At 47.1% G+C, this 21,406-nt stretch overlaps 3 protein-coding genes across 6 annotated transcripts; 2 read left to right on the forward strand and 1 right to left on the reverse strand.

Annotated features, from left to right (window-relative positions):
* Positions 1–191: 191 nt before the first annotated feature.
* On the forward strand, positions 192–6,545 carry gcdhb (glutaryl-CoA dehydrogenase b). 2 transcript variants are annotated; one of them, XM_084676820.1, is made up of 13 exons: positions 192–210; positions 347–420; positions 972–1,085; positions 1,182–1,217; positions 1,378–1,518; positions 1,888–1,950; positions 2,334–2,504; positions 2,765–2,894; positions 4,295–4,511; positions 4,631–4,734; positions 4,969–5,094; positions 5,358–5,518; positions 5,835–6,545. In XM_084676820.1, exons 3-13 carry the CDS (start codon positions 983–985, stop codon positions 5,906–5,908), a joined length of 1,326 nt encoding a protein of 441 aa, XP_084532946.1. In that variant the 5' UTR covers positions 192–210; positions 347–420; positions 972–982; the 3' UTR covers positions 5,909–6,545. The 2 variants fall into 2 exon arrangements, with proteins under 2 accessions (XP_084532946.1, XP_084532944.1); XM_084676818.1 differs by lacking the exon at positions 192–210 and having other exon boundaries at positions 329–420.
* A 1,799-nt stretch (positions 6,546–8,344) lies between these two features.
* On the reverse strand, positions 8,345–10,716 carry LOC146253955 (synaptonemal complex central element protein 2-like). 2 transcript variants are annotated; one of them, XM_084677582.1, is made up of 5 exons: positions 10,580–10,716; positions 10,194–10,268; positions 9,989–10,092; positions 9,655–9,841; positions 8,345–8,818 (listed from the first exon to the last, which is right to left on the reverse strand). In XM_084677582.1, the coding sequence occupies exons 1-5, from the start codon at positions 10,580–10,582 to the stop codon at positions 8,618–8,620; spliced, it is 570 nt and encodes a 189-aa protein (XP_084533708.1). In that variant the 5' UTR covers positions 10,583–10,716; the 3' UTR covers positions 8,345–8,617. The 2 variants fall into 2 exon arrangements, with proteins under 2 accessions (XP_084533708.1, XP_084533709.1); XM_084677583.1 differs by having other exon boundaries at positions 9,655–9,763; positions 10,580–10,713.
* Positions 10,717–10,821: 105 nt separating this feature from the next.
* Positions 10,822–20,628, forward strand: LOC146253956 (alpha-2-macroglobulin-like protein 1). Of its 2 annotated transcripts, XM_084677580.1 has the most exons (35): positions 10,824–10,968; positions 11,224–11,407; positions 11,739–11,895; positions 12,086–12,138; positions 12,241–12,261; positions 12,368–12,536; positions 12,608–12,689; positions 12,771–13,009; positions 13,127–13,236; positions 13,409–13,573; positions 13,660–13,887; positions 14,073–14,133; positions 14,204–14,349; positions 14,656–14,805; positions 14,904–15,080; positions 15,196–15,268; positions 15,396–15,537; positions 15,709–15,934; positions 16,065–16,191; positions 16,263–16,384; positions 16,463–16,514; positions 16,613–16,696; positions 16,821–16,997; positions 17,085–17,166; positions 17,278–17,434; positions 17,577–17,651; positions 17,930–18,095; positions 18,239–18,435; positions 19,294–19,506; positions 19,577–19,692; positions 19,792–19,882; positions 19,959–20,018; positions 20,164–20,269; positions 20,344–20,386; positions 20,558–20,628. In XM_084677580.1, exons 1-35 carry the CDS (start codon positions 10,901–10,903, stop codon positions 20,559–20,561), a joined length of 4,323 nt encoding a protein of 1,440 aa, XP_084533706.1. In that variant the 5' UTR covers positions 10,824–10,900; the 3' UTR covers positions 20,562–20,628. The 2 variants fall into 2 exon arrangements, with proteins under 2 accessions (XP_084533707.1, XP_084533706.1); XM_084677581.1 differs by lacking the exon at positions 20,558–20,628 and having other exon boundaries at positions 10,822–10,968; positions 20,344–20,390.
* Positions 20,629–21,406: the final 778 nt, after the last annotated feature.

The following is a 21,406-nucleotide window of genomic DNA, read 5'->3' on the forward strand; positions in this document are numbered from 1 at the left end:
GAAATTATCCCATGGCCACGCCCTGTCGATATACGCCCCGAAAATAAACCAATCGGGTTCTGTCCTCTTCGGACGTGTCTACGGTAGGGACTACGGAGAGACCTCAGAAAGTAGACATTTTTAGTGATGATGACAGTAGTACTTTCAGGGTAACGTATGTATTTAGGCAACATATTTCATCTGGTGTGTAGCTTCTTATATCAAAATGATGTGAGTATTGTGTAGATCATGTTCAGTTAAAATGTTGATGAAATTTGAATCTTTCCCTAAACTGAAGTAAGATAAGACCCACTCAACATGGCGACATATCATAACCACTAAAAGCTATTGACAGTTGTCTTTTTAGCTATCTTAGCTTGCTACCTGTCTGAAAGGAAAGTCAGGTCACGGATTGCTAACTACATTGAACAGTAACAACAGGTCAGTACGTTTATTAGTGCGCTTGCTGTTATTAACTATCCTAGCTAGGAATTCAATGTTTTAGTGCCTGTTATCTGTAATGCTAGTGGCAGTGGTGACAGCTTCTAAATAAATAGCAGATTCATGACTTTAGTACTATCTATTTACCTTGCAAGCACATCAGAGTTAGCTTGAACAAGCTAGCCATAGCTAACTCGGTCCTATAGGTAGTCTAACAAGCTTGCTAGGTCTTTTGTTATTTCTCAGCATTCGAAGTTCTCAACATTTATGTGAACGCATATGTATTTAAACCGCACTGTCTAGACTAAACCACGCAACTCGCCACGACTCAAGTGTGTGTCGTTGTGTGTGTGTGTTTTCGTCTGTGACAGTGTGGTGTGTGTGTATGTGGTAGGGAAATAACCCACCAACTATAACTTGGTGAATTTATTTACTTGTAAACGAAGTGGACAAAAGGTAGACTATTCGCCTAGTCTTCAACGTTGTGAAGTTAGATTGCTTTGCTAATTGCATGTTAAATAGTTACAATGATGTGCTTTACTTCCGGAAAGGTGCACTGACCATGGCATTGAGAAGCGCAGTGTGCCGTCTGCTCGGCAACTCTCAGAGATGTGCTATTATCACATCTTCCAGAGCACAGGGAACCGCTGCAGCTGCACAGTGGGGTATGAAGACGACAGATAACCCATAACTCGCTTGTCGTTGGCAACTCTTTTGTCCAAGTAAGCATCGTATGTGTCATCACAACCTTGTTCCCACAGATGCCGAGAAGTCAAGTGAGAAGAAAGCCAAAGCACGTACGTTGACAAATCTACCACCCGAATCACTGTCTTCCACCATACTTCACCGTGTCACTTTGATCACTTTAACTTGAATTTCAACACACACACACGCAATCAGTTATGGTTTAGATGCCGTCTAAACATGCTGTGACCCCCCCCACCCCCACCCCTCCAGCCAAGGTAAAGTTCAACTGGCAGGATGGCTTGGAGCTGGAGGGTCAGCTGACTGAAGAGGAGATCATGATCAGGGACTCTTTCCGCACCTACTGCCAAGACAAACTCATGCCCCGCATCCTTATGGCCAACAGACACGAAGGTACACAAACGCCATTTACCTTGCAAGCATATCAGAGTTAGCTTGAACAAGCTAGCTAGCTAGGAACTCAGTCCTATCGGTAACAAGCTTGCTAGGTCTTTTGTTATTTGGCTTGTCTTTTGTTATACTGGCTTCTTACACCCTTTACCTCACATACTCAGTCCTTCGTCTCAGTATGCTGACACTCACGACACTTGAGTGCTACGTTAAAAGTGCTGAAGAAGACCACATCAGGACAAACACAGGAAACGAACCGAATGCCAGATTTCTTGTACTCTTCAAAGTTGCACTTCTGCCTTTGTTATAGAATGTGGAAGGTTGCTGTATTTCCAACCGACATAAATAACGTGTCTGTTTTCTCGTCCTCAGTGTTCCATCGTGAGATAGTGTCAGAGATGGGAGAACTAGGTGTACTCGGCCCCACTATTAAAGGTAAGACAACAACAACCTTTTGATTTAGGCTCTGTGTTTTCTGCTAGCTAGACTTTTTGTACGTCACTCAAGGACAAATGGATCAAGGACACAATCTTGTTTTCAGGACCAAGCTAAGATCCTTACTGGCATGCTTGCTGTTGGACATACTGCAATTCACAGCTAAGAAGTAGAATCTGAGAGGGATTTGGCTTTTTGTGGAGTGGACTTTGGTCAATCACCTCACGGGCGATGGAGCAAATGGGATATTTGTTTTTTAAGTAGCCCCCGCTTGCTGTTTGCGTCATTCCAGAAACACCGCGATGAATTGACCACTTGAAATGTGGATGATGTTATTCCTTGACTCGCCTCTCTCTCCGTCCTCTCCCCTGCCTGACGTCCAGGGTATGGCTGTGCCGGGACCAGCTACGTGGCCTACGGGCTGATCGCCAGGGAGGTGGAGAGGGTGGACAGCGGCTACAGGTCGGTGATGAGCGTCCAGTCCTCCCTGGTCATGTACCCCATCTACGCCTATGGGACCGAGGAGCAGAAGGAGAAGTACCTCCCCAGGCTCGGTGAGGGCAGCGGAGGGGTCGGGGAGCAGCACGTTGCCACCTATCTTCCTGGAGGACACCGTGTCACCTCGTTATTACCTTTCAAATCAATTTGAGTTTTTACGTATACGATTTGAAGGAGATTTAGACCTCCCATAAGGGATTCTCGACAGACTTATTCCATCCCATACATTTGTTTTTGATGAAACGAAGTGCAGTCAAATGCCTCGTGGTTTAATGTGGTCTCTGATACAACCCCCCCCCTCTCCCCCCCCACCTAGCGCGCGGAGAGATCCTGGGCTGTTTCGGCCTCACGGAACCCAATCACGGCAGCGACCCCTCCGGCATGGAAACCAGGGCCAAGTACAACCCGTCTAGCCGCACGTTCACCGTCTCGGGCTCCAAAACCTGGTGAGACACGAGGGGGGGTGGGTGGGGTGGGGGGGTGCTCTGCTTCTCTGCTCCGCTCTCTGTTGTCTCTTCTGATCTCGGGCCTGCAGAAGCTGCTCTGCTTGCGTGCACACGCGATCACCTGATGGTCAGGCGGGCACCTTGCATGGTAGCTCCATGCGGTCGGTTTGTGTGAGTGTGAATGGGCGAATGAGAGGAGAACATTGGAAAGCGCTTTGAGTGCCGCTTAGGTAGAAAAGCGCTGTATAAATGCAGTCTATTTACCCTGGCTATATTTAGTCAAGGTCAAGTCTATTCCTAGAAGCTTTGGGGTTGTAAACATGCCACTTCCTACATCCTGTTTGTCCACAAGGTGGAGCTGTTTAAGTGCAAGCTTATGTGAGGCATATTGGATTGCACTCCCATGCAGGGTGCTCAGATTTCGCTTTGCCTGTGATACTTAGTTTAGCAGCAAAGAACTGAACTTCAGCAACTACCAAGTATTAAGGGGAGTACACATTGAGAACTGACCGTTTGTCTCTGTGCCTACTTCAAGTTCTCGGGCAGAGACAGATGTTATGTAAGCTGTTTGATCCCCAATTGATGATGATTCGGAAGTTATCTGAGCCTAGGGGTTAGAGATCCGGGGCGAAATGTATTTAAGTCACGATGTTACACTGCTAATCAAGCACGTTCAAGAACTCTCAACTGTCCATATTCGTCAACATTCTAACCATAAGACATATTGTATCAACCCAGGGGACTTGGAAGGCCCAATTCCCAATAAAATAGGACTCAGACACTTGGCGTTAACATAAATTGTTCTTTACTAACGGATCTCGGGGGAAGGGTAATGGGACAAACTTCAAATCAGGTTTCTTCCCGTCCGGGGTCGTTTGGCCTTCATGGGGTGTGGGTGTGTGGGGGGTAAAAGCAGAGAGAAAGGTCTGTTGTTTCCAGCCGGTCTCTTGTTTGGGCAACGCTTCTTCAGGGTTGTCTCTCTGGTCCTCTCTATTTAGACAGGCAGATAGACTCGTTCTATCACCTCCCCTAATTGAAGTCTATGGACCCGCCTTCGGGGCCGGATTGGCTGGTCTGATTCCCCTGGTTTGCTACAATATAAACACATCTACAGGATGGTTTCTCGACACAGTGCCCTGTTACATTTACATTTAGTCATTTAGCAGACGTTCTTATCCAGAGCGACTTACAGTAAGTACAGGGACATTCCCCCCGAGGCAAGTAGGGTGAAGTGCCATGCCCAAGGACACAACGTCATTTGGCACAGCGGGGAATCGATCTGGAAACCCTCTGATTACTAGCCCGACTCCCTCACCGCTCAGCCATCCGTTAGGCCCACCCTCCCTCCCTCTACGTACTGTCGTGACGCCGTTTCCTGTCCCCTCTCTCGCCCCCCTCAGGATCACCAACTCCCCCGAGGCCGACATTGCGGTGGTCTGGGCCAAGTGCGAGGACGGGAAGGTGCGCGGCTTCATCCTGGAGCGCGGCATGAAGGGCTTCTCCACGCCCAAGATCGAGGGCAAGTTCTCCCTGCGGGCGTCCGCCACGGGCATGATCGTCATGGACGACGTGGAGGTCCCCGAGGAGAACCTGCTGCCTAAAGTGTCCGGCCTGGCGGTGAGGGGGGGGGACGGGGATGCGAGTGTCGTGGTTCTCCTGCTCCTCTGGTTGGCAGTCGTGGTTGTCCTGCTCCTCTGGTTGGCAGTGTCTGACGTCTGTGCTCTCTCGGGGTCCAGGGTCCCTTCGGTTGCCTGAACAACGCCCGCTACGGTATCGCCTGGGGAGCGCTGGGGGCGGCAGAGTTCTGCTTCCACGCCGCGCGCCAGTACACCCTGGACAGGTGAGAGGACGGCTCGTACACCTGTTTAGCTACTGTTTCGAAACGGGATGTTTTACACGCTGGGAACTCCATACAGTGTTATGTTTATAGTAATAATAGTAATGTTGAATTAAACTCAGCCTGCCTGTTGTGCACTACCTCATAGCTTACAGCTAGCCTTGTCTGGTCTCTGTCTCACACACACCTCTCTCTCTCTCTGTCTGTCTCTCCCTCTCTCTCTCCTCTCTCTCTCAGGATCCAGTTTGGGGTGCCTCTTGCCAGGAACCAGCTGATGCAGAAGAAGATGGCCGACATGCTGACTGAGATCACCATCGGCCTGCAGGCCTGCCTGCAACTGGGCAGGCTCATCGACGACAAGAAGTACGTAGGGGCTGGACACGGCAAACCCTGACAGATGGCGTTTGTAGATGTCGAAAACGACCTCCTAAGAGGACCAAACTCAGATTAACCACATGTATATCAACATATCAACCGTCAAATTCATCACGTAACATGTGGAGATTTGGGCATTTTAGAGACCCCAGGGGGCCTGGAAACAAAGAATACCCCGACGGATCAGGTGACTCTGGGGTACGGCGTGTAGAAAAGGGGGTGACGTGTGCTGTGGGTTCCTCCCCTGTCAGAGCCGCCCCGGAGATGATCTCCATGCTGAAGAGGAACAGCTGTGGCAAGTCCCTGGACATCGCCCGGCAGGCCAGAGACATGCTGGGAGGCAATGGCATCTCCGACGAGTACCACATCATCCGCCACGTCATGAACCTGGAGGCCGTCAACACTTACGAAGGTGAGGAGGGTGGAGGGGAAGAGAGAGGAGGGTGGATGGGTCAGTGCACATTCTCTCCAGCAGGGGGCAGTGAGGGAGCATTAGGCATGGGAGGAAAGCATTGCTTTTGCCACAATTAAGACCTGCAGAGATCTCGAAGACATTCCCTGCAGAAGACACGATCTGGCAGAAACAGTTTTCAATGTAGAATCCGTTAGTCCATCAGCGAGCAGAAAGTGTATTTTCTTTGCACATTTAGTTTGGTGGATATTCCCAGATTATTCATTGCTGCCTCCCCCATTCCAAGTGTGTGCTTATTGTTTCTGGTCCTCCACAGGTACCCATGACATCCATGCCCTGATTCTGGGCAGAGCAATCACTGGACTACAGTCCTTCACTGTGGGGAAGTAGACTGCCTGCAGCTGTTAGCACCTCTACAGACAACAACTAAAATAAACCACCCTTCAAACTGCTTTGCTTAACAATGCTTAAGTAGCTGGCAGGTTGCTGAAATGGACTGTCAACTATGTATACCATAATGCCATGGTTTTCTCTCCTAGTTTGTAGATTGTGTACATTAAATCTTTATTTTGAGGGAATAACCTGGTATAGGTTTTAAAAGAAGTTTATCACTGAACCTTTGGGCTGTTGTGAACTGTAATTATTTTCGGCATATTTTCAATTCCTACGAAAGCTATTTTTCTACTCTCAGTCTCAAAGTCCTGACTTTCTGAACATAATTTAGAAAGTTTCATTCTAACCAATGTCAATTAAAAGGGATAACGTGTTACTTTAGTCAAATGATTTGAAATGGTTTAGATTGAGGTCCAGATGTGAACTTGGGACTGAGTCTTCAGACTTGTGTTTGTGAGTACCAAAGTTCAAACTCGCAACCTCTCATCTTTTCTCATGGTTATATTTCACTTGAGCCTTTTGAGGAAATGTTTTTTGAGGGTTAAGATGTAATCTTTTGGCACTTTATGAGATCATTAACCAGATGTTGGCGTCATGCATGGTTTGAATAAAGCTTTTCTGAGCTTAACATAAACGTTTTTTGGTTTGTTTCAATTACGTTGTTGGGCGCATCAGGTGCCTGGGGTATAAACTTTCAAACAGTAATACTACACATTTTAGCTGGTGTTTATCCTCTGTCATACTTAGCCATGTATTTCAATCAATGAAATTGGGCATGAAGACTGATTTTGTGTCTAAACATAGCACCAGAGATTTTTTAGACCAGATTCCAAATCCAGAATGTATTGTGATGTGGTTTACAGTGGAAAGGAACACTAGTTTTTTCCCTTCAAATGCCATAAGTACAGTCAGGTCCATAAATATTTGGACATTGACATATTTTTCATCATTTTGGCTCTGTATACCATTCATTGACAAGGGGCAGATAAAAGGTCTAGAGTTCATTTCAAGTATGGTATTTGTGTTTGGAATCTGTTGCTGTCAACTCTCAATATGAAGTCCAAAGAGCTGTCACCATCAGTGAAGCAAGCCATTGTTAGGCTGAAAAATCAAAACAAACCTATCAGAGGGATGAAATCAACTGTTTGGTACATTCTTAAAAAGAAAGAACGCACTGGTGAGCTCAGCAACACCAAAAGACCCGGAAGACCACGGAAAACAACTGTGGTGGACTACAGAAGAAGTCTTTCCCTGGTGAAGAAAACCCCCTTCACAACAGTTGGCCAGATCAAGAACACTCTCCAGGAGGTAGGCGCATCTGTGTCAAAGTTGACAGTTAAGGAAATACTTCACCAGAGTAAATACAGAGGGTTCACCACAAGATGTAAACCATTGGTGAGTCTCAAAAACAGGAAGACCAGATTAGTCTAAAAGAACATCTAAAAGAGCCTGTACAGTTCTGGAACAACATCCTATGGACAGATGAGACCAAGATCAACTTGTACCAGAATGATGGGAAGAGAAGAGTGTGGAGAAGGGAAGGAACTGCTCATGATCCAAAGCATACCACCTCATCAGTGAAGCATGGTGGAGGTAGTGTTATGGCGTGGGCATGTATGGCTGCCAATGGAACTGGTTCCCTTGTATTTATCGATGATGTGACTTCTGACAAAAGCAGTAGGATGAATTCTGAAGTGTTTCGGGCAATATTATCTGCTCAGATTCAGCCAAATGCTTCAGAACTCATAGGACGGCGCTTCACAGTGCAGATGGACAATGACCCGAAGCATACTGCGAAAGCAACCAAAGAGTTTAAGGCAAAGAAGTGGAATGTTCTGCAATGGCCAAGTCCTGACCTTAATCCAATTGAGCATGCATTTCACTTGCTAAAGACACATCTGAAGGGAAAATGCCCCAAGAACAAGCAGGAACTGAAGACAGTTGCAGTAGAGGCCTGGCAGAGCATCACCAGGGACGAAACCCAGTGTCTGATGTCTATGGGTTCCAGATTTCAGGCTGTCATCGACTGCAAAGGATTTGCAACCAAGTATTTAAAGTGACAATTAGATTTATGATTATGTTATTTTGTCAAATTATTTTGGTCCCTTAAAAAGGGGGGGGCACATATAAAATGTGTTGTAATTCCTACACCGTTCACCTGATTTGGATGTAAATACCCTGAAATTAAAGCTGAAAGTCTGCGCTTAAAGCACATATTGATTGTTTCATTTAAAATCCATTGTGGTGGTATACAGAGCCAAAATGATAAATTGTGTCAGTGTCAAAATATTTATGGACCTGACTGTATGTTCTGTTTGACAGGATGTACTTGGATTGAATCTCAAAATGACAATGGGACAGATTGATAGCATCCCTTTGGTTAAGCTTGGTGTTTCGGGAGAGAATTACTGGGATAGAATACATATCTCCATTTCATTCGAATTGTTTATTACATTTTTGAATCCCACACAAGGCAGAAGCACAGGGTCAACCATGCAAGAATGCCAGTTACAGTATACACACCTGAACGACTTCAACATTGTACCTATCAATAGCAGTCGAACAGAGGGCCGTGCAGTAATGTCAACAGTCCCAACAAACACAATGGGTAGGCTGAACTAGGCCTACAGTATAGGGCAGTCAGAGCAGGTGCATGTGTGACAGATCAGAGCCCGGGTCTCTGCTGAAGGCCCATGTTGATGGCTGTCAGGGTGTGGCCCCGGGTCTCTGCTGAAGGCCCATGTTGATGGCTGTCAGGGTGTGGCTGGCTCCCTGCAGCTCAGTGCTGAGCTGGCTGCTCCTCGCCAGCACCTCGGACAGCTCCTTCAGACTGCCCTCCATCACACGGCCGTGCTCGTCATAGCTCCGGAACATCTGCTCCTTCACCTGCAGGCACACCTCACTCACCTGGACACACACACGCACACACACACACACGCACACCAACGCATGTAGACTAGTCAAATGCTCACATACACTGTCACACGAGTGGATCTATTTCAGACATCACTATATATCTTTACACACATACTGTAAATGTACCATTTTACTTACTGGACCAATTATACATAGATCGTCACGGCTGCAGAACTGGTCTATAGTTTCCAAAATGTGCCCACCATAGCCAATTCCTTGTTTGTGTACACTTGGCGAAGCAACCTGATTCTGATATAAAAACTTGCTATGAAGTTGACGTTGTGTCAGAAATATTAATCTATCAAGCATTGCACAGTCAGTCGATGAACAAGTTTAAGAAAGTTTATTGCTTGCGGCCGGCCCACAAGGAGACAAAAACATCACACGCCATTGTGCTACAAAGTTTGTCCGCTAGCATGTTGTGCTAGCTAGCTATTTAAGCAGAACCACTCTTTACAGTCATTGGTTAAGACAAAGGCATGCACATGTTCCATTGCTCTTCTTCATTGGCTCCTTATAGACCTGGCGCAGGCGTGTGTGCGTGCGTGTTTGAGTGTGTGTGCCTTTTGACCCCTGTAAGCTTGACCACATGATTCACCCAACACAGATAAGGCCAGAAATCTTTTATGGCCTCTCCAGTAAGGGAATGGTCAGCCCAGGTCACCTTGTTTACATATGCCTCGTGTTCCCCAAAGTTCAGATTTGGGGTAGGCCTCTCTCTACACACAAGGAATACTGAACACAGAATCATTCTTATACAGGATAAATGTGTTACATCTTCAATTTTCCCGACACGTTGACAGCCAGGACATTTGCCACGTCATCACCTTGCTCATCAGCTTGTTCTCAAAGCTGGTCATGATCTCCTGGTCTGTGGTCCTGCTGTGGTTGATCCTCTCTACCAGATTCTGAGCTCTCCTTCCTATCTCCTCTATCCTAGAGTTGAGAGTAAAGGTCAGCTGGCTGGACTCCTCTCTCTCACTGATGATAGACATGTTGGCACCAGAGTCCTCACTTGCAGCCAAAAAAACGAGAAGATTCTTCAGTTAAGCTATTGTGTAAAACTCCATACAATACCATTCAAATGTTAAAAAGGTAAAACACATTGAAGGCAACTATCCTAACCACTAACAGCCTAATATGTCACGTCATGAAGCCTACCTTTGCTGTTTGTGGCTTTCATTCAGGTCAAATGACAATGTATCATTATCACCTGAAAGGTCATGCTCAATGCCAGGTCTCGTTAAGGAAGTTGTTTTACGTTCCTATGGAAAAATATGTAATACATACTCAGTTAACGTCAGCCTCATGGAATCACAGCATTGACCATTTTTTGGCTATGACATAGAGCTACACTCTACTGTACCTTCGCTGTGTAGGTACATGTTGAAGTTGACTGACGGCCAGGACCTGACGTTCCAATATAGAACGGTTCCATGTTCTGGGGATAAGGTAGCTCTTTTGTAATCCCTTGCCTGATATTGTCGATGTTTCGCTAACTTTACCATGTAGTTAGTAGTGTACAGTAGGCCTAGTAGAGCGAGATTAGCTATCTAACGCTAGTACAGATACTAGACTAGCTAGTACATAGCCTACAGTAACCTACAGCTATAGCTAGCGTTACAGTACAGTAGCGAGTTGTAGATGCCACAGTACTGGTAAATAGCTATTTTAACATTAATAGCAGTTAGCTAGCGACTTCAGTTTGTAAATTCAAAAATTGAAATCTGTAAAGAAATTGCATGTTGTTACCATCAGCTGGATAAGGACAAAATTCGCTTCTTGCTGAATGTTGTTAACTTCTCCCTAAAAACGGCATTGCCAACTTCAATGCGCGCGAAAAGACAACGAATGAGCGCACGAGAGGTTTAAGGAGGTTAAATTGGTGGATTTAATCAAAGAGGCGGGAGGAAGGCGGTGGGACATCAATTAACCAATTGGGAGTGGTGTTGTTTGCTACAAATAGACGTGTCCAGTGAGTTCTTAATTATCACCGGTCGAAGAACATTTTCTGACCGATCCTTTTCTTCTTTGAAGCTGCTCAACACGGACCGTACCGTCTTGGAACCAAAAATGATTTTCTTCGCTTTAGTGGCTTATGCGCTTTTGCAAACTGCGACGTCGCGCATGTTCAATGAATCGTAAGTACACTTTGCCTATTTCCATACCAAGCATTTGAAATGTGTAATTGTGTCATTTATGAGATGAGCAAACTACACTTAAATTTGTTGTACACACATCGCGTACTTGACAACTCAACATCCACCTGATGGCTGTGTGTTACCAATCAATGCAGAGTCATGAAATCCATTAACTTGGTGACTCCCTGAGTCGAGACAAGCCTAGATCAGTTGTGTACTTTGGCAGCCAGGTGATTCACGTCTTGTCCTCTGTAGCATCTACTTGGTGACGATGAGCTCCCAGGTGGTGGGTGGGAGCAGGGAGACCCTGTGTGTCCATGTTCACAAGCCCACCGAGCCACTTTCCCTCGTGGTGACACTTCAACTGGAGCAGGGACAGTCAGCCAGACTGCTGGAGACCAGCGTGAAGAAGGGCTTTTACATCTGTCTACCCTTTGAGGTATCCCCCCCCTTCTGTCTGTCCCCCTCCCTCTTGCTCTATATGGTTCACGAGTAAAAAATTTAGCTTGTTGACCTAACTTAAGTGCTGTGTTGTGTAGGCCAGTAGAACCACTTGGTCCAATAAGTACTGTAGATGGGCCAAGGTAAAACCTTTTTACAAGCTAAGCCAAGTGCCCTCCATGCTTAACTAGATCTTCATCCATACATGCATGGCTGTTTCTGGCTTTGGAGGTGTGAACTCCCTGTTTGAACCCAATGCTGAGACCTGTATTCCATGTCTTTTGCCTGCCAAGATATGTATATGTGTATATACCTTTTTTTTTTTTTAGGTTCCTTCTGTGTTGCTTGAGACTGTGGCCACCCTCGGTGTCTCTCTGACTGGATACAAGGACTCAATGAGCAAGGAGACAAAGATCCTCATTACACCCTCTAACTTAATCACCATCATCAAGACGGACAAGCCCATCTACAAACCTGGCCAGAAGGGTAGGCGATATTCCTATTGGAGGACCTTCTGGTGTGCTTCTCTCCTGCTTTGCTTGGCATAGAATACAAAATTGAGTTGACTTGCGCATGGCTAGTCTGTGCCACGCTTGCAAGTCTACAAACAATCCAATCCAAGCCTACTGGCTGGATGGCCTTGTTCCTGTATTGATGTTTTCTGACCCTTTTCCAGTTCAGTTCCGAGTCGTCTCTCTGACTTCCAGTTTTGGGACGTACAATCAGAAGGTGAACTACCTCCTGAGACTGCTTCAAGTTTTTAATCCTTACCCTCCTCCAGTAGCTCCATGATCATTCACCTTTGCTTTATGCTGTTTCTCTTTCCCCCAGTATCAAACTGTGGAGATTCAGGTAAGACTACTTGGTATCTGAAGGATTAACCCCAGACATGCAAGCCCTATTCTGGAGATGCCCCTCCCCTCTGACGCTAAACACTGCATTTCTGATGGGTGCTCAGGATCCCAACTCCAACCGCATCACTCAGTGGCTGGACCTTTCTACGGTCAGTGGCATGCTGGACCTCTCCCACCCCACCACAGCAGAGGCCCCTCTGGGCCGATACGTCATCATCGTCTGGAACGAGAAGGGCGAGCAGACCTCCACTGGCTTCAACCTCAAAGAATATGGTCAGACTGTGCCCTGTGTGTACAAGTCCTTGTGATGGTTGGTTCTGCTCTAAACACTGTCTGAATTCCAGTTCTGCCCAAGTTCGAGGTGACGGTGTCTCTGCCCAGCATTACCATTCTGGACACTGAGGTCACACTTAGGGTGTGCGGAAAGTAAGTTCTACAGAAACCTCGGTCACGTGACTCCCTTGGACCATTTTTCATTGGTACCAAGCTGTGTGTGTTGGTCCTCAGGTACACGTATGGGAAGCCTGTCCTGGGCTTGTTGAAGGCTGAGGTCTGCAGGAAAGACTACTATTCCATTTGGGGTCAACCAGAAGGGGGCTCCAACATCTGTGAGAAGTATAACTTGGGTTTGACTGACCCAAGTGGCTGTGCGACACAAGTGGTGGACGTGACTCTGTTCAGACTGGACCAATATGGGTATCAGGATGTCTTTGATGTGCAGGCGGAACTGGAGGAGACTGGGACAGGTAAGGGGAGGAGAATGGGTCAGTGAAGTGGCAAAGGTAGATGCTGACAATGTTGGCGCACAATCATGGTGCTCAAATGGCTGTTATCTTCCCTGACCTGGTCCATCCTTCCACCAGGGGTTGTCATAAAGGGCAGTGGCAGTGCTGTGTTCACCAGCATTATCAGAGATGTCACGTTTGAGGGTGTCCCCTCATACTTCAGACCTGGCATCCTTTTTCAGGGCAAGGTGATTACTCAACTGTTGGCTGTAGTACAACTATGCTATCAGTTTCACATTGAAATGGTCACTGCTTGACGTTATGTATACAGTTGGATATGCGATTTGTGTTTCTAATGAAGGACTTTAAGCAGACGGCTTTGGTCTAGTGCTGCAGTCATCCGTGTCCTGTGATTTCCAGATAAAGGTGGTGGGCCCAGACTTCTCCCCCGCTGCCAACGAGTTGGTCTACCTGATCCTAAATGCAGATGGGCAGCCTGAGAACTGGACCCTGACCACCGATGGCAGTGGCATGGTCTCCTTCTCTCTGGTCACCACCACCTGGAAGAATGGTTTATCTCTAGAGGTTTGCCTTCCACCCCCTCAAAAACAACCCAGGTGACCTTGTTTAGCACGTAACTTCCACCCCTGGTTTTCTTGTGCCGTCTTAAGGCTCGCTCCTCGTTGGAAGGCTCGTCTTTTGGACCGACACGGATGCCAGGATACCTCTCGGCCTACCGCTACATCACAGCCTTCTACTCCAAGAGCGGGAGCTCTGTATCTCTCCAGTATGCCAACCATAGCTTATCCTGCGACACTGACGCCGTCATACTCGCCTCCTACATTGTCAAGGGGGAGGAACTCGATAAGGGCCAGAAGACAATGGACTTCTTTTATATGGTGAGATGAGACCGTTGTCTTAACATGGCACCAACAAGGGAATGGTCTCAAACTGAACTTGATGGCGTAGCATGCTTTTAGGTAGGCAAGCGTAGCTACGCTAGGTTTATAGCGTGACCTGGATGCAGAGTGGTTGTTTGCTCAGATTCCATTGATAAAGCAAACTTGTCTTGTGTGTCCTGTAGGTGATGTCCAGAGGCAGTGTGGTGAGAAGTGGGCGTCTCCCTGTGTCTGTGAAGAAGTCAGGTTAGTCAAGGAGTCTCGTCACATCTACTGTAGAACTTCCTGTAGGTTGATCACTGTCAACTGTCTTCAGAAAACCGAGGGATTTTGCGTGTGCCACTCGAGCGTGTTGCTGAGCTTGCCCCAGTGGCCCAAGTGGTCGTGTACACAATCATGCCCAATGGAGTGATTGTGGCCGACAGCCTGGATTTCCCTGTCGAGCTCTGCCTCAAGAACAAGGTATGCTTGTCTCCACAGCCTGTCTAGTACCTAGTCATGGATGCATGGTCCCCACTAGGATTCAGAGTTTGACCAGTAAACTTGAGTTGTCAGATTGTACAGGATTCCACTTGGATGACTGATCAGACCCCACCCAGACAGTTAATGAAGCGCTTGAAGCCCTTGGAAAAAAGTGTAGTGGGGGGTATGCAGATGTGGTCAGCAGACAGAATTGTACATTGAGGGCTTCCTAATCTCAACCCTAACAAGCTTTCCATGCATGTAAATTTGATCACTGTTCATATGCCATGTTTATACTGTGTGCAGGTGTCTCTACAGTTCACCTCGCTCCAGGCACTACCTGGAGGGACTGTGTCCCTGATGCTGAAGGCCAGGCCAGGCTCCCTCTGTTGCATCAGGTCCATCGACCAGTCGGTCCTGCTGCTACAGCCTGGAGAGGAGCTCAGCATCCAATCTGTACTGCCGCTCTTATCTGACATGTCAAGTTCCTGCTTTCTTCTCATATACTGCTTGCATTTGATCGTTGCAGTGACCCTTTGTTTTTGTGTATGCAGATGTATAACTTACTACCGGTCTACAAGTTGTCAGGCTACAATTACATAATTGAAGACCCTGAATCCAACCCATGCACACCTGTGGGACCCTTTAACCCTTTTCCTGTGCCAGTGGACAAGCGAATAGGCCACTTCTGGATTTTTAACAACAGGATCGATGTTTATAGAGTCTTCAGAGTAAGTGCTTGAAAACAAATGCCATCCCTTGATGGCAAACATTTGATGACCAATGTTGCAGTGACAGTACTATAATTAAATACAGATTTTTGTAGTTCAATATTTGTGTTTTTAGGATATAGGCATGAAGATCATGACCAACTCTGATGTGCAGATGCCTTTTGACTGTACATCCTACCCTTACCCTGGTATGTTCATGCAGCATAATATTTCAACCATGCACATCACATTTATACTCGGTTCAAGTTTCATAAATTGACCTTAAGCATTCTATGAAGTGGGACTGACCATGAACCCCAAAACATTCTATCCCAGTTCTGAATGCTATACAGAAAGAACCGCAGGCTGCACTCCCCGTGTTAAATGCCCCCATCGGTGGTTTTGCTGACGTTGTCCCGGAAGAGACACTGCGAACTTTCTTCCCAGAGACCTGGATCTGGGACCTAGTGCCTGTTGGGTAAATCACCTGCTGATATAAGCATTCAATAGACTTGTTGTAGTTTTGGCATTAAAGTAGTGTTGATTACAATGCTTGGAGCGGCCTTAAATTGACATGTTGGAAGGTGCCAACTACTCTTAAGGTGCTGGTAGATTTTTCAAACTAACCCAGCAGGTTCTCCCCTTCCAGAGACTCTGGCGTCATGACAGTTGAGAAGACCGTCCCTGACACCATTACCACATGGGCTTCTGGAGCTTTCTGCACGTCCCCTGGGGGTCTGGGTCTGGCTCCCAGTACGACCCTCACAGCCTTCCAGCCTTTCTTCGTCGGCCTCACCCTACCGTTCTCAGTTATCCGCGGCGAGGTGTTCGCCCTCAGGGCCACAGTCTTCAACTACCTTTCCACGTGCATCATGGTAAATGTGGAGCACCTTGTCTTGCGGCAGCTTGGAGGCGGGGCTCGATTTTAAACTGGTATTACTAACCAACGACTGGTTCCATGTGTTGAGGATGAGGTATCCTGAATGTCCCGACTTTGTTCCTCAGGTCAAGGTGACCGTGTCAAAATCAGACCAGTTCAGCATCACATCCTGTGTTGGCTGCCAGTACCAGCTGTGTCTGTGTGCCAATGAGAGCAGAACTTTCCAGTGGCTCGTCACCCCTACAGCTCTAGGTGAGGGGGGGGAATATGAGCTTTGTTGGCACTCGATCATGCAAGACTTGACCCTTGGTGTTTCTGACTAGGGGAGGTGAGTGTAAAGGTGAGTGCAGAGGCCATAAAGACCATTGTTCGCTGTGGTAAGAGCCTGCCCACTGTTCCCAAGATGGGCTGCATTGATGCCGTGGTCCAGACATTCTTGGTGGAGGTGAGTTGCTGCATCAATGTTGTGGGTTCAAGTCCATATGAACTCAAGGATGTTGAGATTGAATGTCTTTACCTGTAGGCTGAGGGGATCCATGAGACTGTCAGCTACAACGCCCTCCTCTGCCCTGCAGGTGAGTCTGCTACTAATGCTGGTCTAATATCGACACTGGTGGGTTGAACATGTTGACGCTTCTAATGGGTAATTCTCTTGTCCACTTGCTTTCTCCAGCGGGTCCAGTAGAGGAGATTCTCTCTCTGCAGCTGCCGGCTGAGTTTGTGATTGGATCAGCCAAGGCCTCGCTCTCTGTCCTGGGTAAGAAACTCCAGTATTGTGCCCTTACCCTTCAGTGCTGCTGCCACTGCCACTTGGCAGCATCGGTGGCAATTCTTTAATTGGCTCCAATAAAAGCATTGACCTGCATGGTGCCTCCTCCCAGGTGACCTGATGGGCAGAGCCTTGAGGAATGTGGGTAGCCTGCTGGCCATGCCCTCTGGTTGTGGAGAGCAGAACATGCTTCAGTTCGCCCCCAACGTCTACATCCTGGAGTACCTGCAGAGCACCTATCAACTGACCACTGAGATCAAGGACAAGGCCGTAGTCTTCCTGCAGGGCGGTGAGTCCAAGGCACAAGCCTGTGGGAAGGCTCGAATGACTGGTTAAGTGGAGAGGTGTTCAGCTGTTTGGTTTGGCTTGTCTTAAGGTTATCAGAATGAGCTCAACTACAAACATGCTGATGGATCGTACAGCGCTTTTGGCCAGAGTGATGAATCTGGCAACACCTGGTGGGTCTACTTGGTCAATACATGCCAAAGATGCTGTCTAAGCAAAGTGAATAATTTCTTAACTGGCTGTACTATGTTTGGCTGGCTGCTGCCATCTGTTTGTGGCCACAGGTTGACCACCTTTGTAATGAAGTCTTTCAGAGGGGCGCAGGCTTTCGTTTTTATCGACCCCATCCACATCACCATGGCGACGTCCTGGTTGGCCAGTCTGCAGCAGCCTAATGGCTGCATCACCTCTGTGGGGAAGCTCTTCCACAATGACATGCAGGTAAAGGCAGAAGGAGCAGGTAGACTATTCACTACCTGGCCTTGATTTGTAGTGACCGTCATGACCTTGCCAACTGAGAACCTAAACGCTTCTGTGTCGTAGCCCTGTTGGCTGACTGTTTCCAATGTCTTGTGACTTTCAGGGAGGCGTGAGTGACGACGTGTCCCTGACTGCCTACGTCACTGCAGCCCTGTTGGAGCTGGGACATGACACAGCTGTAGGTGGAGTCTACAGCAGTGGTTCTCAACCCTGTCCTCAGGGACCCCCCCTGTCCTGCTTGTTTTAGATGTTTCCCTGTTCCAACACACCTGATTCAAATGCATGTTCTTTATCAGGCTTCTACAGAGCTAGATAACAACCCTTTTATTGGAATCAGGTGTGTTGGAGCAGGGAAACATCTAAAACATGCAAGACAGGGTTGAGAACCACTGGTCTACAGTATTGCTTTAACCTCCCTCATCACACCCCTTAGCCTGATTCTGCCTGTGTCCCCAGGACCCCATGGTTGTGACCTGTCTGGGCTGTTTAAGGACTGCGATAGCCAACCCAGTGGATAACCTCTACACTGTAGCCCTGCTCTCCTACACCTTCACCCTGGCAGGAGACCAGGACACACGGAATATGCTGATCACCCGCCTGGACCAGGCTGCCCAGATCACAGGTACCTGGCTAGACCAGTCTGACTGCACATGGCTTAGGACCATAGAACAGCTAGTGTAGATTCAGAGGGGCCATGATGAGAAGCAAAGGTTGGGTCGTGTGTGAAGACTTTTCCTGATGGTGTGAACACGCCCTCCTCCACAGACGGTGCTCGTCACTGGGAGGGAACAGCCACTCCTGGGACTGGCCTGAACTCCATTGCCGTGGAGATGACCTCATACGTGCTCCTCGCGCTTCTCTCCGGACCAGTGATGGAAGGTTTTGGGTTGGACTACGCATCTGGCATCGTCTTCTGGCTGGTCAAGCAACAAGACCTCAATGGAGGCTTCTCTTCTACACAAGTAGGGATGCCTACATTCCCCCCCCCAAAAACTCCATATACTATAACCAGAGCCTGTTTAAGGAGAGCCTTGCGAATTTTGCTGCAGTTCCACAGGGGGGTTATCGCGAGCAAGTGCATGTTGAATGGGAGTCTATGGAGCTAAAAAGCTAAATATTGTCTCTTTCGCCTGATTGTCGTTGAGAAATCGCCGATTTGATTGTAGTTTTTGCATGTTCAACATGGATTATTGGTCGAAGTTGAACGAACGAGTACTTATGTCCTCTTGATTTCTTACATGGTGAGTCGTTGTTGCCCATAACACGCTAGCATTCTGCTAATGAATGCTGATTGGTTAGTGAAGGACTGATACGACCAGAGCTCCCACTTGATGGCATCCGAAGCGGAATCAGAATGTCAGCATTAGCAACAACATTAGCAAGCCAAAACTCTTTCTAGCATGTGTATTGACAGGGAGAGCCTAACCTGTCAGCTGTGTTGTCGATGCCCTGAGAGAAGTAAGTGACCAGAGCTTGCCGTAAAGCAGTAGCTCTGGTCGTACGATGTGTATGACGTCAATGACATTTTCAAAAGCTTTTTAGAACAGAAAGGCGACTTTAAAAAAATTGAACAGCCAGCGGTGTTTTTTTTTTTTTTTTTCTCCCCTTTCGAATTCAGAATTCAAATTACTTGACAAATTATATCCTGAGAAGTGGATATTTAAGGGGGTATCACTCCATAGACCTCCATCATTCTGCACTCGCTCGTTAGCGCCCTCACGTGGAACTTCAACCAGTTCAGAACCCGGAAGTTTCCCGAGTGGCAGTTCTCTCTATTAGACATTCTCTGCTATAACATTGTCTTGACCTTTTTTCACCAGGACACAGTGGTGGCACTGCAGGCCCTGGCAAAATACGGTGCTGCCACCTACAGTCCAGGAGGTGCTACTACAGTGGTGGTGACCTGTGGTGACTGGAGGCAGGACTTCAGGGTGGACCAGCAGAATCGCCTGCTGTACCAGGAGCAGCTACTAGGGCAGGTTCCTGGAGATTACCGTATCAGGGCTGAAGGGGAGAGCTGCGTGTTTGTCCAGGTCAGACTGTACCCTCCCCCTCTAACATCACTGACCTTACTGCAGTTGTCTGACCTCCAACCTGTTTCAGATCGCTCTGCATTACAACGTCCCACCTCGTCCAGATGCCTCTGCCTTTACTGTGACAGTCGAGGTGGTCGACAGGTGTCAACCCAAACCCTCCCTCATCTTGGTGGTTGAAGTCAGGTACTGGCCCTCTTAGACCACGCCAACTGGAATAACATCCTTAAAGCTAAGAGTACAGATTAAGCGGCACTGACGTGACTTTTTAATTGTCTTTTGTAGGTACAGTGGTCACCGGGATGAGACCAACATGGTTATTATTGACGTCAAACTTCTTTCCGGCTTCATCCTAGACAAGACCTCAGTGAACCCTGTGAGTTCAGATGTTTGTGTGCACTCGAAGTGGCTTGATACCTCCACTCCTGTAACTTAGTATTGTGTTCCTCCAGATGAAGACTTCAAAGCGTGTTGATGAGAAGGATGGACATGTGATTGTCTATGTAGAACAGGTAGGTGAACCCTAGGCTGAATTGGACCAACTGGTCCTGTCATCTACGAAAACTGCTGTAAAATTACAATCTAAGAGTTCATTTCAAATGGGTGCATTGCCATTATTGATTAAATTGCAGTCTAATTCAAGGCCTTGTTTTCCAGCTGAAGCAGAATGAGACCATGTCCTACACACTCATCATGGTGCAAGACTTTCCTGTCAAGAACCTCCAACCTGCTGTGGTCAAAGTCTACGACTACTACCAGAAAAGTACGAATGAGCACCACATGTAAACGATGGGGTATAATGTCCTGTTTGCTCAATTACTATGCATCTTTCCTCAGGTGACCAAGCGGTTAGTGAGTACAGCTCTACCTGTATAACCGAGTAAGTTGATCATCTCTGCTTCACTGCAGTTCCTGCCCCCCCACCTTGTACTTAACATTGCCTTTTGCTTACTGCTTACTGTAGATCGTTAGTGAAATGGGACAGTAGGATGTCTCACTGTAGCAACAAGCATTGAGGTGTCTGAAACTTCTGACCCAGTTATTTCCACAGGTGATGTGTAAAATGATGGACATCTGCATTACATTTCCTGTATCTGACAAATAAAAGCTTTTACAAAATCAGCTCTTTACGAGACGCAAACCTTTTTTGTTCTGTAAGCAGTCAGTTAACCATGTAATAGGCCTTATGAGAGGGTTCCTCAGCCCTCATTTTGCCTGTGCATAGGGCACTGGTTTTGCAATGCGAGGTGACTGTTTCCCAATGTCTGTCATTGGTTAGGATTTATTTAGGATTTATTCCTGGCAAATATTAGTGAAGGCCAGCGGGGAATATTGTCAAGGTTGGCACGACACAGATTTGAGTGAGCAGAGAAGTTCGATGGTGACGTTGCCATTATCTGCTGTGCAAACTGCTTTAATATAGACGCACGGCTCTACCAGGGGACCCTTGACGACGATAACCGACAGCAAAGGGAACTAGGATAAAAAAAATCTAGTGTCTGGCTGGTGACAGTCCATGCTCAGTTCACAGCAATAGGGGTTTGAGTGCGCTTTGCATCAATTTTTATTTTCATAATTAGATTTTACACTAACTACCCTAGTTTAAGTTGTTTAACTGAAGAATTTAAACTAGACAGATTAGAATGACAAACTGGGAGATATAATTCACTTATTAATCAATACAGACAAATGTGATTCATAGTCAGACATGTCAAAGGCTAAATGACGAGTATCCTCCACTGTGTTCACTCATCATTAACAACAGCGGCATCTTGGAGATCTTGTAATGGGTTGTCATGGTCATACCCTTGAAATATTGTAATATAAGTAACACCAGCTGATTCACTGTTAAATGCAACTGAGGAGCAGAAGTGCTCAAGTTCTTCAGAGTACTGAGGGG

This window comes from Hypomesus nipponensis, chromosome 17 (genome assembly GCF_054491055.1).
Source record: "Hypomesus nipponensis isolate SF chromosome 17, ASM5449105v1, whole genome shotgun sequence".
NCBI classification, from domain to species: Eukaryota; Metazoa; Chordata; class Actinopteri; order Osmeriformes; family Osmeridae; genus Hypomesus; species Hypomesus nipponensis.